Source organism: Calonectris borealis, chromosome 1 (genome assembly GCF_964195595.1).
Source record: "Calonectris borealis chromosome 1, bCalBor7.hap1.2, whole genome shotgun sequence".
Taxonomy (NCBI): domain Eukaryota; kingdom Metazoa; phylum Chordata; class Aves; order Procellariiformes; family Procellariidae; genus Calonectris; species Calonectris borealis.
In genome coordinates this window covers 114,109,630-114,124,372 of record NC_134312.1, presented here as the reverse complement: position 1 = coordinate 114,124,372, position 14,743 = coordinate 114,109,630, and the positions used below count along the sequence as shown (strand labels likewise).

At 39.2% G+C, this 14,743-nt stretch overlaps 1 protein-coding gene across 5 annotated transcripts in view; it reads right to left on the bottom strand.

The window, feature by feature from the left end:
• Positions 1-14,743, bottom strand: part of JAM2 (junctional adhesion molecule 2) — a 39,144-nt gene that overhangs the window by 19,871 nt on the left and 4,530 nt on the right. For 2 of the 5 annotated variants that reach the window (XR_012676805.1, XM_075170701.1), the window contains exon 1: positions 3,852-4,500. The exons of the other annotated variants lie outside the window; for them this stretch is intronic. Coding sequence is in view for 1 of the 2 variants with exons in the window: in XM_075170701.1 (XP_075026802.1) it covers positions 3,852-3,960 (109 nt within the window). In the remaining variant the exon portion in view is untranslated. Of the gene's footprint in view, positions 1-3,851; positions 4,501-14,743 lie in introns of those variants that run through there. 5 annotated transcript variants of the gene reach the window in all.

Here is a 14,743-nt window from a genome sequence, read left to right as displayed (position 1 = left end):
AAAACATGTTTTATGGCTTCTGGGGCAGAATCATGGTACTTACTTCTCACTATGGAAGTTACCACGAAATTACTTTGCATACTTTGTATTGGGAGCTTGCAATTGCACAAAGTCTCCATATTTCCTCTTGCATCAAGGGATTTATAGAACACATGAAGATCCTATTATGCAATGCAATAAATACAAAATATGTCAGAAAAAAGAAAGAAAGAAGTTCAACATACACACAGTCCTCCTCCTCACACACACAAACCGCACATATACGTGACCCTCTCCAAGAAGCAGTAGAGTCCGAACAGTAATTGAAGGTGGTGCAGAGACAGAATTAAAACCATTATATATTCTGATCAAGCAGAAAGACAGGAAAGCTCTTTAAAGCTAAAGCATCTCTTCCTTAAAATGTCCTTTTAGAAATGCCTCTGTCAATTATTCAGAATCCAAGATTTAGCTTGGATTTTAATTCACCATATAAAGAGCAATAGTGAAAAGATGACATATTACTGTACCAGTGAACTTTTTGTTCATCAAATGCTTTTATACAGACTGAAAGAAACCCTACTCTTATGTGTCAGTAACTCCATTTGTTTAGAAGTAAACCCCCAAAATACACACTTTCCATTTGATAATCACTCGCACAGCTGTAAACTGATACTACTAGCTGGAGGAATCATTAAGGAAAAACGTATTAGTCAAACCAAATCAAAGGAAACTGTGCCTGGAGGAAATTACATGAGAACAGAATCAAAACAAAGTTATAAGTACAAGAGAAAAAGCAGTCTTGGGGTATTTGTTTTGCCAAGTTCTAAACAGCAGGTGGTCTAGAGCAAAGCTTAACAAAGGATTTCAGAGGATACTGTAAGTTTAGGAAGTCTGATGTCCCAAGAATAAAGCAATAATGAAGCCAGTTCTTTTACAGAAATCCCTGAAAGAGAATAGGAAACCAGACATCGGTTTGGTGTTAGCATCCTTCAGACACATGACCACCTCAGGATAAACCATTGGCGACATGCTTAGATGCTGATGCAGACTTCTCAACTATGTAACTACCTACAACGAGGTACTCAAACAATACCTAGAGTTTTGACACAGTCGCATCATTTAAACACTCACACCAGTTTTGGCTCTCCTGTTGCCATATTTTTCCTAAGAGAAGTAGTCCATAGATTACATAGTCCATACATGGGGAAGGGGGAGGAGAAGCTATCTACCTTTGGACAGAATTAGTTGTGAATCACCTAAAAAAAAAAAAAAGACTACCAACTTCCATTCTTCTCAGTAGTCTAAGATGCGGTTGCTACAACCAAAAGGCTACCAACCCTGCTCACGGTGGTGTTGGCAGGCTAGACTATGTTAACTCCGACAGTTAACAACAGGCAGCCAGGGGTCACACCCACCACTCCTCCCAGTCGCATTGCTGTCAGTGGTCAGTGTTTAAGCAGCCTTCGTCCTCCATGAGTTCTGCCTGGTGAATGCTAACCTCCAGCAAACGTGCTGGAGAGAGATCGGGAGTATTCACAGCCCCTGCAGGAGCCTCCTGTGTTGGCCGGAGTCCTTAACCGATCTCCAAAATTGGCAATTTAGGCACCAAAATATAGCCCAAAATAACCGGAGTAACCCCAGCTTCATTAAGTAAACATAATGTAAACATAGCATTAAGACTTCAAATTTTGGACAAGAGCTAGAAGAAATTATCCCACATCATGGGGAAAAAAAGGAAAAAGAAGCTCAACTTCAGTCTTCCAGTTATCTTGAGTCACAAAATTTCTTGAATCTTAAAGAATAATAATAGAAGAGAATTTACTTTGGGCAGAGTTTATCTGATTCACAAAAAAACAACCCTACATATATTTAGCCGCAGAAAACAAATAAGGCAGTAGTCTGAAGGGGGGGGGTCTGCAGGGCTGGAATAAGAAGCTCATCTAAGCCCAGATGTGGAGAGCAAGTTTGTATTTTAATAGGTGTGGTGTGACTGCATAAAGGATGGTAACCTAAGAGAGAAGGCACATTTTCTGGCTGACCAGCTAAAGGGGTCTAAAACACAAAAGGAACTTCAAGAGCTTCTCAGCCACACGGTCACTTATGTGGTAGCTGTCAGCAGTGCTTCTGTTGTGTTTTGGAAACTGCTAGGCTTAAACACAGCAAGTTTTAGTTGTTCAGACCCCGGAGCTGCTGCAACTCTCTGAGACCTGGTGGTAACACATACAGCTCTTGAGAGTGGCTTAACGTGCTGTGAAATACGTGGCAAGATTTTCAACACTCTTACTGGCTGATTAGAACATAGACCTTGCAGATGTTTTTAATCAAGGAAGAAAACCTAGGCATCCAACACTATGTACACATGTGCTATCCCTACATCAGCGGCAAACGAGAGATGTTTTTCTAGCAGCTTGAAGAAACTGCTTTTAACAAAGAAGTTAAGTTTTTAGTCCTTACAACTACAAGGAAAACTGTTCCTCGATACAAAGCAGATGCAGTGCTGGTTTCCTGGCACTACAAAGAAGTTGTTCTACTGTGTCTGTGCTGGTAGTGTTTCAAGCATCAGGGGAAAAAAAAATGGCTATTTATTTTCACTTCTTAGACAGTACTAGAAATGCAGTACCTTGGTCTTGACTCTTGGGAATGACAGAGATACATCAGTAGAAGCAGGCTTTTAGATATTCAGCAGGTTCAAAGAATAGGGCAATGCAGGGAATAAAAGCTCACTGGCAGAGCAACACAGTTTAACTTCTGTATTGTAAGTAGTGCCTTTTCCATAAGGAGATTTATTAATAACCTCATGAAAAGCCTTGTAATGAACCGCAATTTGTGCGCATAGATACCTGCTAGCTTTCCCTCCCCTCCTTTTATACAAACCCTCTCCTAACTCCTCACAAATTTTTTATTCATGGAGAAATGGACTAGGTTTTTGCAGCAAGGGAAGAGCAGGAGCGGTGGGAAGAAAACAGCTAAATCCAATATTTGGTTTGGCTTCTCCTTTGGAAGAGCAGCTATTACAAAATTAAAATTCCATCTCTACAGCTGAGTATCTGACACACTCAAAATGGACCCTCCCCCCACCTCCAGCAAAACCAAAAAAATTTCCCCAAAACCCAAAGGCATTTTCCCTTCTTCCAGCCCAGGCTCAGAGCCATGCACAATCTTCCACTCCGTTTGCTCTCCTAAGCAGAGCTATACATTTGAAGCTGATAAGGCCAGCACCTAACTGGTAGGTCAGTTAGATATACAACACACACATTAAGTGCCTTGCTGGGAAGTCAGCAAATACTCTCTTCGCCCATTTTTAAATAAAAGATCTCAAATTAAGAGCAAAAGCAGTCAAATTAAAAAAAAAGTTATCTACAGATACTCAGGTAAGACAAAGCAGTCAAGTTGAAACAGAGGCCTGCGGGACCTCTATTGCAACACGGGACCTCTATTGCAACACAGCAAGGCATCACCCTAAAGTGTACTTTAGAGTGGTTCCTCCAAACATAAAAACCTTACAAGTAGTAGGTTGTTTCAGAAAACAAAACAACCCCCCCCAAAACTTAGGCTAAAGTGACAGAGCTTAAATGGCCAAGCTGTTCAAGTTCAAATAGTTTTTCTTTGATTTACTACTTATTACATATCCAGAGGTCTAGAACCTAACACAAAAAAGCGCGATTTTATTTAGATGTAGCATAAAAATAAAAACAATCCCTCACACTCATCTGTTACAGAAAGTAGGTTTTGAATCAGCTTCAGTAACTCTGCCTTCGTAATGGAAATCACATGAGAAACGGAACGCAGAACTGCATTTTCATCCAGCCAGGAGTTATTTAAACAGGGGAAGAGAAGCTTTGCCAGAAAGTGACAAAGAGCAGGATTTCTACCTGTATTAAAAGCTGGTATTGGATGATCTGAGCTCTCAGTCTCACAGGGGAAAGAAGTTCTTGTGTTGAATGCCTCTGCTACAGAGCAGACTAGCAAAGAGGTTTTCATTTATAATGCCAACCTAAGAATGAGTTAATCCTTGGCTTTGTGTGTACTGTTTAGTGCAATCTGGAAGGCTAGCACACCAGCTGATGGTGCCTTTATTCTTAACTTTCAAGTTAAGCAAAAAAAAAATCTTGCAAGTAAAAGTAGTAAGAGACTGAAGTTTTCACAGCCAATTATCTAAAGTTATCAGCAGTAGTCCTAAGAGTTTAAGATCATGTTAATGATTCATTTCGGAGCACAGCCCCAAGGACAGTTGGCCCTGGCAACACAAAACTGGAAGTGCTTGTAGAGGAGAAAGTAGGGAATTTAAAAAAAAAAAAATCATCAAGTGGCACGGGACAAGAAAGGAAGAGATTATTTAGGTCAGCCTTTCTGAAAAAACTGAACACCAAAGCACAATTCCAGGTAAACTGAACAGCCTCCTAAGTGCTTTCAGCAGTCCCAACACTGAAAGATTACTGCATGAGATGGTGTGGGAAATTCTGGGAAAAAATAAATTTATAATTAATTTTTATATAATTAATAATCAAAATGTAAATTTCAATTCCCTTCAAAGTTTTTTTTTGCCTCCTCTTTTTTTACTCACACAGAAGAGAGGAACGGTTTGAATTCACAGCTTGCAAAGGTTCAATGTAGCATGGAGTTTATTCCAACAGAGAGACAATCCAGAAAGCATATGCTATTAACCAAATAAATATTTATAGCTTGCACTTTTACAAGACTCAAAACTCCGCTACTCTTCTTGTATCCATGGCAATTCCGAGGGAGCTTCTGAAAAACGGGGGATGGGGTTTTAAACTAGTCAGGCTCTCACAAAAAAGCCTATTTTCCAGCCCTCTCCCAGTCCTGCTCAACATTGGTTTCCACAGCAACTCAGCAGCTGCTCAAAGACAGCTTGTAAATGCAGTGCAAGCCTATAGCTGCTTCAGCTGTTGCTTATTCTAAGATGCATCAGGACGCTGACGACTTGTGTCTAGTACCATCATGTTTCAAAAGACCATGAGAATGGGCTATGGGAGTAGAAGCCCCTTGCCACTGCTGTCCCGCCCACCTCATATCACATGCTACAGCAGTGATCTGCACAGATTTCCAGCTGCATTACTAGGTGTAACAATTCAGCAGAACACTTGCCTGTGCAAATACCTAGAGAAATTGTCATAGAATGATTATTAAATTTACAAAACAAAGCTAGGTACCCAGTGCAAACTGGCATGTTCCTCTGAAGTCAATAGTACTAGACTGATTTACATCAACCGTAAAATCAGCCCTGAAACACAAGAGAGTTGGGAAACTAGAAGAAACAAACACCCCCAGACCGTGCCCCCCCCCCCCCCAAACCCCACAACAACCATTCTGACCCACAATTCGAGATAAAGATCTCTGAAATCTCCTACAACGTTTAAGTGACTTTTGCTGGAATTGCCAAGCAATTTGAAAAGCATAAACACTTTCAAAAAGTCACTTCATTTATATATCTACAAGGATTATGTTTCCAGATGCTAGGAAGAACATCAAGACGCTACAATTTTAAATCGTTGCAAATAAACACATTGTTATAGTGAAGGAATGTCTCTTCCCATAGTTAGTCTTACTCATTTAAGCTGGAACCAAATTTCCTGTGCATCCTTAGCCCCTTCTCAAGTTTATAGCAGTTTTTCCCCAGTAGGTCTTCTCAACCCCTTTTTGATTCATCTAAGCATTTCTAGAAAGCGCTTTCACTGCAGAGCATGAGAACATACGAGTATATATTAAGTTCTGGCTTCTAAACATATAGGAGTGGCTAACTAACCAGAATTGTGCATTGCAAACAGATCCTAAGTAGCAGGTAGGATAGCTACTTTGACCAACTATGCCCAAATGTCTCATTTTCAGCAAAGTGTAATAATCAAAGCCAAGTCAGCACTGTTACCTTATGTCCCCCACTGAAGGGGATGATACATCTGAAATTTAAAAAAAAAAAAAAATTGTTCTCTCTGAAGCAAATATTGACCTAGAATATACTTCTATACTAATATGTAACAGATGTAAGAATAACTCCTTGCGGTGAGTTTTTAAAAGAGGGCTTTACACAGGCTTTCTCCCATTCAATTTTTGCTGACTTTGGGGCATACCATGACTTCATTCTAGCTAGCATGTCCATTAAAAAAAAAAGTCAGAGTCTTTCCAAAAACAGTAGGATGCTCTTTAAATACAAATACTCAGCAAGAGCCTTGTGCAATGCTTTGTGAATTTGGGATTTCTAGGGAGATGTTTCCAATAACTGGGAGTGGGGGTGGTGTTTTCACTTGAGCAAATTTCACTCGAACCATGAGTTTTAGGACTGCATCCTATTAGTGATAAACAGCACTGAACTCAGCTTTTTAACTTTTTTCTCCAGACTACAGACCAGATTCTTTGCTAATACGAGCTGGGAACATGATGACCACTTCTCTCCCGGCTGAAAGAATTTGGCGAACCCTTCCTAATAATCCAAACGCAATTGCCAAATTAGCTCATCCCATTTTCATTCACACATGATGTCTTACACTGCCAAATTTGCTCAATAGTCTCTTCCTGCCAGAAGCAGCTAACAGTCACATTTGATGACTACTACTTTCAATCAACATCGTAGCTTACAGTACGAATGCATATCTTTAGCCTTAATTCTACAGGCCTTTAATAGATAATTTAGTTCTTTAATATCAAATTTTATGGAAGCACCTTCCGGGCACATTTGAACAAGACTGAAGCCACTCCTCCAATTCAAATAAGGCTGATACGTATCAAGAGGAGCTAGAACAAACAGAAGATGTTTTGCATGCTTAAAGGAGAAGGGTGATTAGAAGAAATCCTCCGGAAGGTAGAGCTAGGAACAATAGGTCACAGCATAATAGGTGCCAAGTTTTTCTTAAAAGGGATGAAGAGGGTAAAAAAACAAAAACAAAAAACACCCAAACAAAAAACCCGCCACTACAGTCTTCATCACATTAAAAGCTACACAAGCAAAACAACATATGGGTATTCAGATCAGAAAACATTAGAAGAACAACATTGGAAAGTTACACAGGAAACAGGAATAAACATAATAGAGTAACCCCTGTGCTTTATTTCTTTTTAAAATCAAGCATAAAAGTTAACTTGGTGATCATCGCAGCTTTTCAACAGAAGAGATGTGTTAGGAGCCACATCCTCAAGAATATTTGGGTAAGGTTCGCTAATGAAACACTCTGCTGCTTTGCATCAGAAGAAGGGAAAGCTAACATTCACAATTCACTGATTTGCTGCTTCACGTAACAGGATTTAATGATCTTGTCTGCAAGTGCTTAAACTAATGAAGTACCAGCTGTTTCACTCTCACAAAAATGAAACAAAAAAGATGTAGTTTTACAGCATTGTAGAATTACTGACAACAAAAAAATAACCCAAGAGACAATGATTTTTATGGAAGACAAATAATCTTGTCAGAATTATATAGTCAATCTAGTCACAGTTCAGAGACAGAAATAGTACCGGTACATGTAGAGCTGCAAATTTTTTAATTAATTTTTTTTTTAAAAGTCATTGGATTTCCCCACCCCACCCCGAATAAACCATATCTGATTAAGGATTCAGCCCCCTAGGTCACTACCTTCTCAAGTGCAACTTAGTGCTTAAAAGTTAAAATGGCTGTATCTGGAATACTCTACAACACACATAAGATATAATGTCATCAAAACCCACGTTACATTTCTAGAATACCACTGTTAGAGTCAATAGACCAACACATTTCATGAAACCATGACTCCTAGATAGGCATATATGCTGCTTTAAACTACTGTTTTGCCATCTGCTTTGCCTACTTCTGCCCGTATTCCCTTTATAACCAACTGCTCATGAGATATTGATGGTCTAGAAACTTTTGTGTCACTATTATTACTTAAACTGAAGTTTCCTTTAGAAATAAGACTAAATAATACCACTTTGAAGGTGTTTGTGCTCCTTCAACTCAGATCAACTAATTTCAGTTTAAGGATCTGTTTTTGAGAAAGATACTGAAGAACAGGCCAAGGACTATGCTGGCAAACACATTATACAGGCAGACGCACATCAGCATAAGCACTGTGATCACATGGAACTCAAACACAAAATAAGGTCTTCAGCATTCAGCTCTAAGTTCACAGAACAATACATTTTAGTAAGAAGAGGATCTGGGCACATTTACATATTTATTCCCACTGTTGTTGCAGGGCTGAGCTTCTTGCAGTGAGCCTGGATGGTACAGAGCTAGCATCAGCAGAGCTACGAGTGGTCAAGAAATCAAGAAAGGGAGCCAGATGGCTTGCTGAATAATAGATTGCTACCAGCATTTCTCTTCTAGTAGAGGAACTCATCATCAACTAAGTAAAAGTTCAACAGTCCTACTGAAAGTGCCTTTGTAAAATAAGCCCATAAGCTTTTTTATTTACGAGTGCCAGGTATTGTTTTAGGGCAGATAAGGAACAGGTTCCTTACAAGAAAAAATTAATTACTCTTTCACAGGAAAGAGCATCCACTTCAGAGCTTACAGATATGGAACTCTTCATAGCCAAGTCTACACATCTCCTACTTAAACAGTATGATTTCTTAACTAAGCCCCTTGCCACATTTAGCCACAGGAGCTTCCTTGGATACTATCTGTCCATCCAGCACACAGTTCCCATCCCAAGGCAGAGGCAGCTAAAGAACATGGACTGTCTACCCTTTAGTCACCACAATTGACAATCTAAAATAATCAGATTTCATACCACATTTTTATGTACAAGGTTTCAGCAGGGCTCCATAAAGTTATAAGGGATACAAATGCAGCATATAGGTGCAGGATTGCACCCTTAACAGCAACATGATGCAGTAGATAATTTTTCTAGTTTTCAGATGATTAGTCCCACCCCAAAACTGACGGTGTTTGAAGTTACTAACATATCTATATTGGACATACTATTTTAAATAGCATGCCTGTAAACAGGGTTACTAGGACTCCAGTCAGCTTCTTTATGTACATATTGGACACACAAGCTACACTGTTAGTTTGACTGATATTCTCTATAGTTACAATTTGTCCCTCTTCTTCTCTTTGTATTCATGCAATGTGAGCTATTTCAGCTTCAAAAGAAGGGCAAATTCTTCCTCACCCCCTCCCAATATTTCGTTAACTGCTTGTAACATCTAATTTCTGCTGGAATCCATAGGCACAGCATCACCTCAGTAACGAACAGCATCTCTGTTCCTCGTCCACCCTGTTCTACCTGCAAGCTGCTCTTTTGCTTTGGGGGCAGGGGGAGCATACACTGATGTATACAATCAATTGTTAAAGATGCCAATAAGATCCGAGTTCAACTTTGCCCCTCCAAAAAATATTAGATGAAGTTAAAACCAGTTGTGCTCAGAGTTTATCACATGCTAGGCTGATCCTAAATACTGACTTATTCCCAGCTTTCCAAAGTGAAGTGTAAAACAAACTTTTGAGTTTAGTAGATTTTGTTATATAGATACTCTATTCTTTTAGGTTCTATTATTTTACTAGAAGACAAAGTGTCTGTCTTAAAACTGTGCAAGTTTTATGACATTTTCATAGGAAAATGTAAGTTTCCTGTGACTTTTTTGTTGGACTGAAGACTAGCTTAAGAAAGGAAGAAAAAAAACTTCTGCACAGCTTTGATGTTCCATAGAAGACATTAAGTTTGCTTTAAGTCAAGAAAAATGTTCGGCACTTGAAAGTCTGTACATATAAGAACTGGCCATCCCCTTCCTCTTTCGCCATTCACATAGCTTTCAAAAGCTTTGAATAAACTTCAAATAAGTTTAAATGCTTATAAAGAGACATCACTTCATCCTTCTCTCACAAAAATTGGTGTATTCTCCCAACAGCTATTTCTGTTAGAAAGCCACTGCACTCTTTGGCAACTGGGGAAAACCTCTGTAGCACTGTTTTCTCTCCCTTCTTCCCCTAAAAAAAGGGGACTAAGAATTTGAACACAGCTGGAAAGCGAACACCAACTGTGTGTGGATTGTTACAGTCTTGAGGACTCAGCTAGAGATACAACTGGAACATGAATGAAATAAGAAATAGAGAGAGTATGCAGTGACAGGGGAAAAGCAGAGCTGAAAACAATTTTTTAGTTAGTCTCTCTACATATGGTGCTGATTCTCTGTTGATAAACAGCTTCCCCAGATGACTTTTATCCCCTAGAACATTATTTATTGAAAGGCTCCGAAGACGAGTGCTATAAGTACGTTAACTTCTGGAAGTACCCCTGAGCCATCATTTCAACAACACTTAAACTGAACACGTAGAAAGAGAAGAATCACATTTACTTTTTATGCTTAATACGTTTCAGAAGACTTCTGTATCGCTTGATTCAAACAGCACTAGTTGAAGTCCAGGACATAGGTCTTTCTTAGAAAAGAAAAAAAAAAACCAAACACAAAACAGCAATTTACTTACAAATGGAATTATGTGAAGGCCTTTTAGTCTGTATGGCAAGTAGCAAAAGCATACACTAACACAGCCCAAAAGGTCACTTCTTGATGTCTAAGCATACTTCCACTATGGATACATCTGCTTACTTCTCTCCACCTCCTCTCCCAGGCACCAACTTTGATGTTACCAGTGAATCTGGAGTGTCTGAATTTGTTTGCTTACTAGTCACTCCAATACTACAACAGCATCACCTTAAAAATCTTATAAGCCCTTACTACTACCTGGCTGTCCCAACCCTCCCTCTCTTTTACATTTTCAGATGCTGTGTTACTCCATTCCAATATTGAAATACTGATTTTTCTTTCAGAAGCCTCTCAAATGATTATGACATTCTTGTGTATCGGTGAATCACATTACACCAGGGAGGATCATTATGTTGGTGAACAGAAGGCAACAGTGGCATTCATTGCAAGATACAAAGAATACTCAAATACTTACTAAAAATAAGACATTTACCTTTCACATAAAAATATTTGCTAACATTTAAGTGGAAAGCTACTAAGTCTTCTTGGAGGATAAAGACCTTTTCTGCACAAACTCTTCCAACATCTAAGCATTGCTATTAATGATCTTTTAATTGGACTTTATGTCAACATTAGAGCAAAAAGAGAAAAAAAAAAAAAAGAAAAAAGACACATCCCTTTCCCACCTTCCAAGGAGAACCCCGTGATACATGTTTGTTCTTTAAAGAAAAGCAGGGGGGCACAAAAAACACCCCAACAGACCAACGACATACAAAAGAATTCAACCCAGCAACATTTATCGTGTATTTTTGTTTCTGAACAGTGCTAAGCAGATACCAGTGATGTCTTCCTTTGATATTCTACTACCTCCTCTAATTATTCCTACAGTTAGGAGTTGCAAACATCTGAAGCAAGCTGGAGTTGTTTATGTGCAGTATAAGTCACTGATTAGTTATAATATTTTAAGTCTCAAGCAATGAAACATACGCATTTATCTGTTAGAAGTTACTAAAATTTATACCCTTTTCCAAATCTTGACATAAAACATCTTAATTGGCAAGACATCACATTAAAATTTGTTTAATTCAGCAGCAGCATTGAAAGAGTCTTCATTCATGTCACATTTATTACAGAAAGCATATATTTCTGTTTAGAATTAACTTGCACAACTTAAGAGTTAACTTAACTCACACACCTTTCATATAGCATGGGTCAGCTAAGTGCTTTATTCTCAGCAAGGCCTGACTTCCCCCAATCTACATTTTTAAAATGTTCAGGCTCTCAGGCAAGCTCAACACCTTAACACCAGTCGATCAGACCCAGCAAAGCTCTGTAGCATGAGAACGGGGGCGCAGAACTCCCCAGCCGACGCCACTGAGCAACGCCTCAGGCCAGAGCTGCAGGGCTCCTCCCCGGGTCTTGGCACACCAAAGCCCGTACTTCTCATCCCCAGCCACTGTGCCCTCTCAGATTTTTCTGTATTTAGGCAGGGAAGCAGCCTCCTCAAATAGAGATGTCTAGCCCTTTGTTATTAAATACATGGGACAGCTTGCCTGAATCCCAGTTTCAGAAGTGCTCACCACCACCAGTTTGAACGGTGTCAAAGCTGCATCAAAGCCCCGTCACACTCCCCGAAATCCCAGTCAGTCTGGCACAAGGGTACATAAAACAAGAGCCACAAACAACAAGCCAGGAGTTTAAGAGAGAATTTCTCACCTTTGTGGTTGCCTAGCTTAAAGACTGGAGGAGGGGTAGAAAATCAGTTTAGGTGGCCCAACAGTCAAAGAACCAATATTTACGTTTTAAGACCACTTTATAGAAACAGAAAGGGTACTGGAGCACAAAAGCTAGCCATAATATGCACCTAAACACACCTACACATTCTACAGATATCATTCCAGATCATGCGTTTTCACTCATTTTCGCCAGTACAGCTACTAGAAGGCTTCAGTTATGAACCAGGGCCTCCCGGAGATAAGTACTCTATACGTTCAAGTGGTAGACTGCTGTCTAACTCACATAATATGTATTCAAACTCTGGTTTTCTGCATATCGTTTCCTCATATGTTTACAAGTATGCCAAGCACAAACACTTCTCCAACTCTAATCCAGCTCTAGCCAACATACACAAGTCCTTAGCATACCACCCTCAAGAACTTTTCCCAACTCATACTGGGCACTTTCTGCAGGGTGAGATACAATACATAATCATTTTTGTTTCTTTATTATATTGAGCAAAAGTCACTTTTCAAGAATGCATGTTCCATCATTACCTCCAAGTACTATGCTAGCAGTTTGTGAACAGCAAATATAGCCCCTATTGTTAACATTATCTGGTACCAAAACAACCCTATAATACATCACTTTCCATCCAGACAATAACATGTTTTGTTTCCCTTTGAGTCTGATCCAGTGGTCTGGACCAGCTTGAGAGCATGTTCAACTCTTAAGAAGTTAATCCAAACAAAAGCTATGTAAATATATCTATTGAAACTTCATACCTGCAGGGTCTGTTCTTTCCAGCTCAAGTCTGACCATTTCTTACTTTTTTAAACAGCCAGGGTCAAGTTGTAGCTATTTCAATGCAAGTTTGATCTTCCCATTTCTTACTAAAAAGTGTTAAGTTTGAATGCTTGCTTTTTACAAGTTCAAAAAAGGCTTATTACCAGATTTTTCTATCAGGTTTTCCCCTGCAAATAATGTTTGAGAGAAACTGAATGCCTGCTTTAATTCCTGTAAACCAGGAGGGGTTACAGACTTACTAGTGGTTCAACAACTACCGCTGTTGTATTATTTGCTGTTGTTCAGAAATGCCTATTTTCCCCTTCTTCCTTCTCCAAAAGCTCCTTCACCACTCAGTGTATGTTAGAAACCGACAAGGGAACAGGACCAGATGTTCAGCTGCCAAGCTCACCTTATGCCTCATTTAAGAAATTTTATATAAGCACTCAAGTGCTGGATGATATACTGTGAGCATAGAGGTGATTCACTGGAGCCCTCCAGAAAAAGAGTGGCTTTGGAAAAACAGGTGAGCACAAGCACTGGCAATCATCCAAATGCTCCTCCAGCCTCATTTGCTGTCTCATTCTTTGAAATACATATTCATCTCCCTAAAAAAACGGTATTTAGATGAAGGAAACAAATCATTTGTCTTGCTTACAAGACACCATAATATTTTCTTTAAGCTTCCTGTGGTGGAATTACAGCACAATCACATACAACGCTTGGAGGAAGACGCGACAAGCTTTTCTGCAGAAATGTTTTGTTAAAACTTATCATTCTTTGAAAAGTATTCGGTATGGGAAAAGACATGCCAGAAAGTAAAACTGTAACAAAGCTAGCTTTACAAAATTGGGGGGGGAGAGGAAGGTGTGCTAACCTGAATAGAATTAATTACTGGTAAATGAATTGCCTTTCAGCTTCCACATAACATTTCCCTCAGTTTCCATTACAGTGCTCACCCCATTATAAATTAGCCACTAAACCAGAAAGTAAGAACTTGTAAACCAACTATTTTCCCACATATACGCAATAGTGCCACAAAGTTACCACGGCGGAGGAAAAAAACCCAACCAACCAAACAAGAAAAAACAGCAATAAGAGAGCTCATTGTATACATCCACAGGGGCATTATTTTAAGCAATTTTTTTTTGTTTGATATTGTTGTATAACTTCAAGGGAACCTAATTTAGCCATTCCATATGGCCCTGGCAAATAGTCCAATGACAAATACAAATGTCTACCTTGTGCTTCAATTGTTTTGGTATACAAGATATTTATATTGTATATAGACATTCCTGGCTGTGCGAACATTTCTTAGTAATCTTCCTTTACGTAAGCATTTACACTGGAGTCACCTCTAGCATTGCTAAGAGAAAGTATGACACTAAGCCTTACTTTGAGAAAAATATTCCTAAAAGGGATTGCCAGCTGCAGGGAACCGATGATAAACAGACTGTCTTCAGAAGTGCTCCAACACAAAGATGACATTTTGAGTGTTGATGGACTCTAAGTAGGTCATACCATATGTAAACTTTAAAATCCCAATTTCAGAACTAAATTACTAGTTGTTCCTGCCCCTCCAAAAGCACTGACAACCCAAATCTACATCCCCCACTCCCCCCAACAAAGGAAGCTTGAGGGAAGCTTGCTTACTGCTACTGCAGAAGATTCACATGCATGTCACTGTCCGTCTTCAGTGAAGAAATATCACTACTATTTACGCATGCAAAATTATGAGAAAACTGGATTTCTTTTTAGTATCAGTTGTACAAGAAGATTCCCTCATACTTAAGAAGAGGACTTCTCTCTCATGACCACTAGCACTTGAGAAGAAGATAAAGCACTT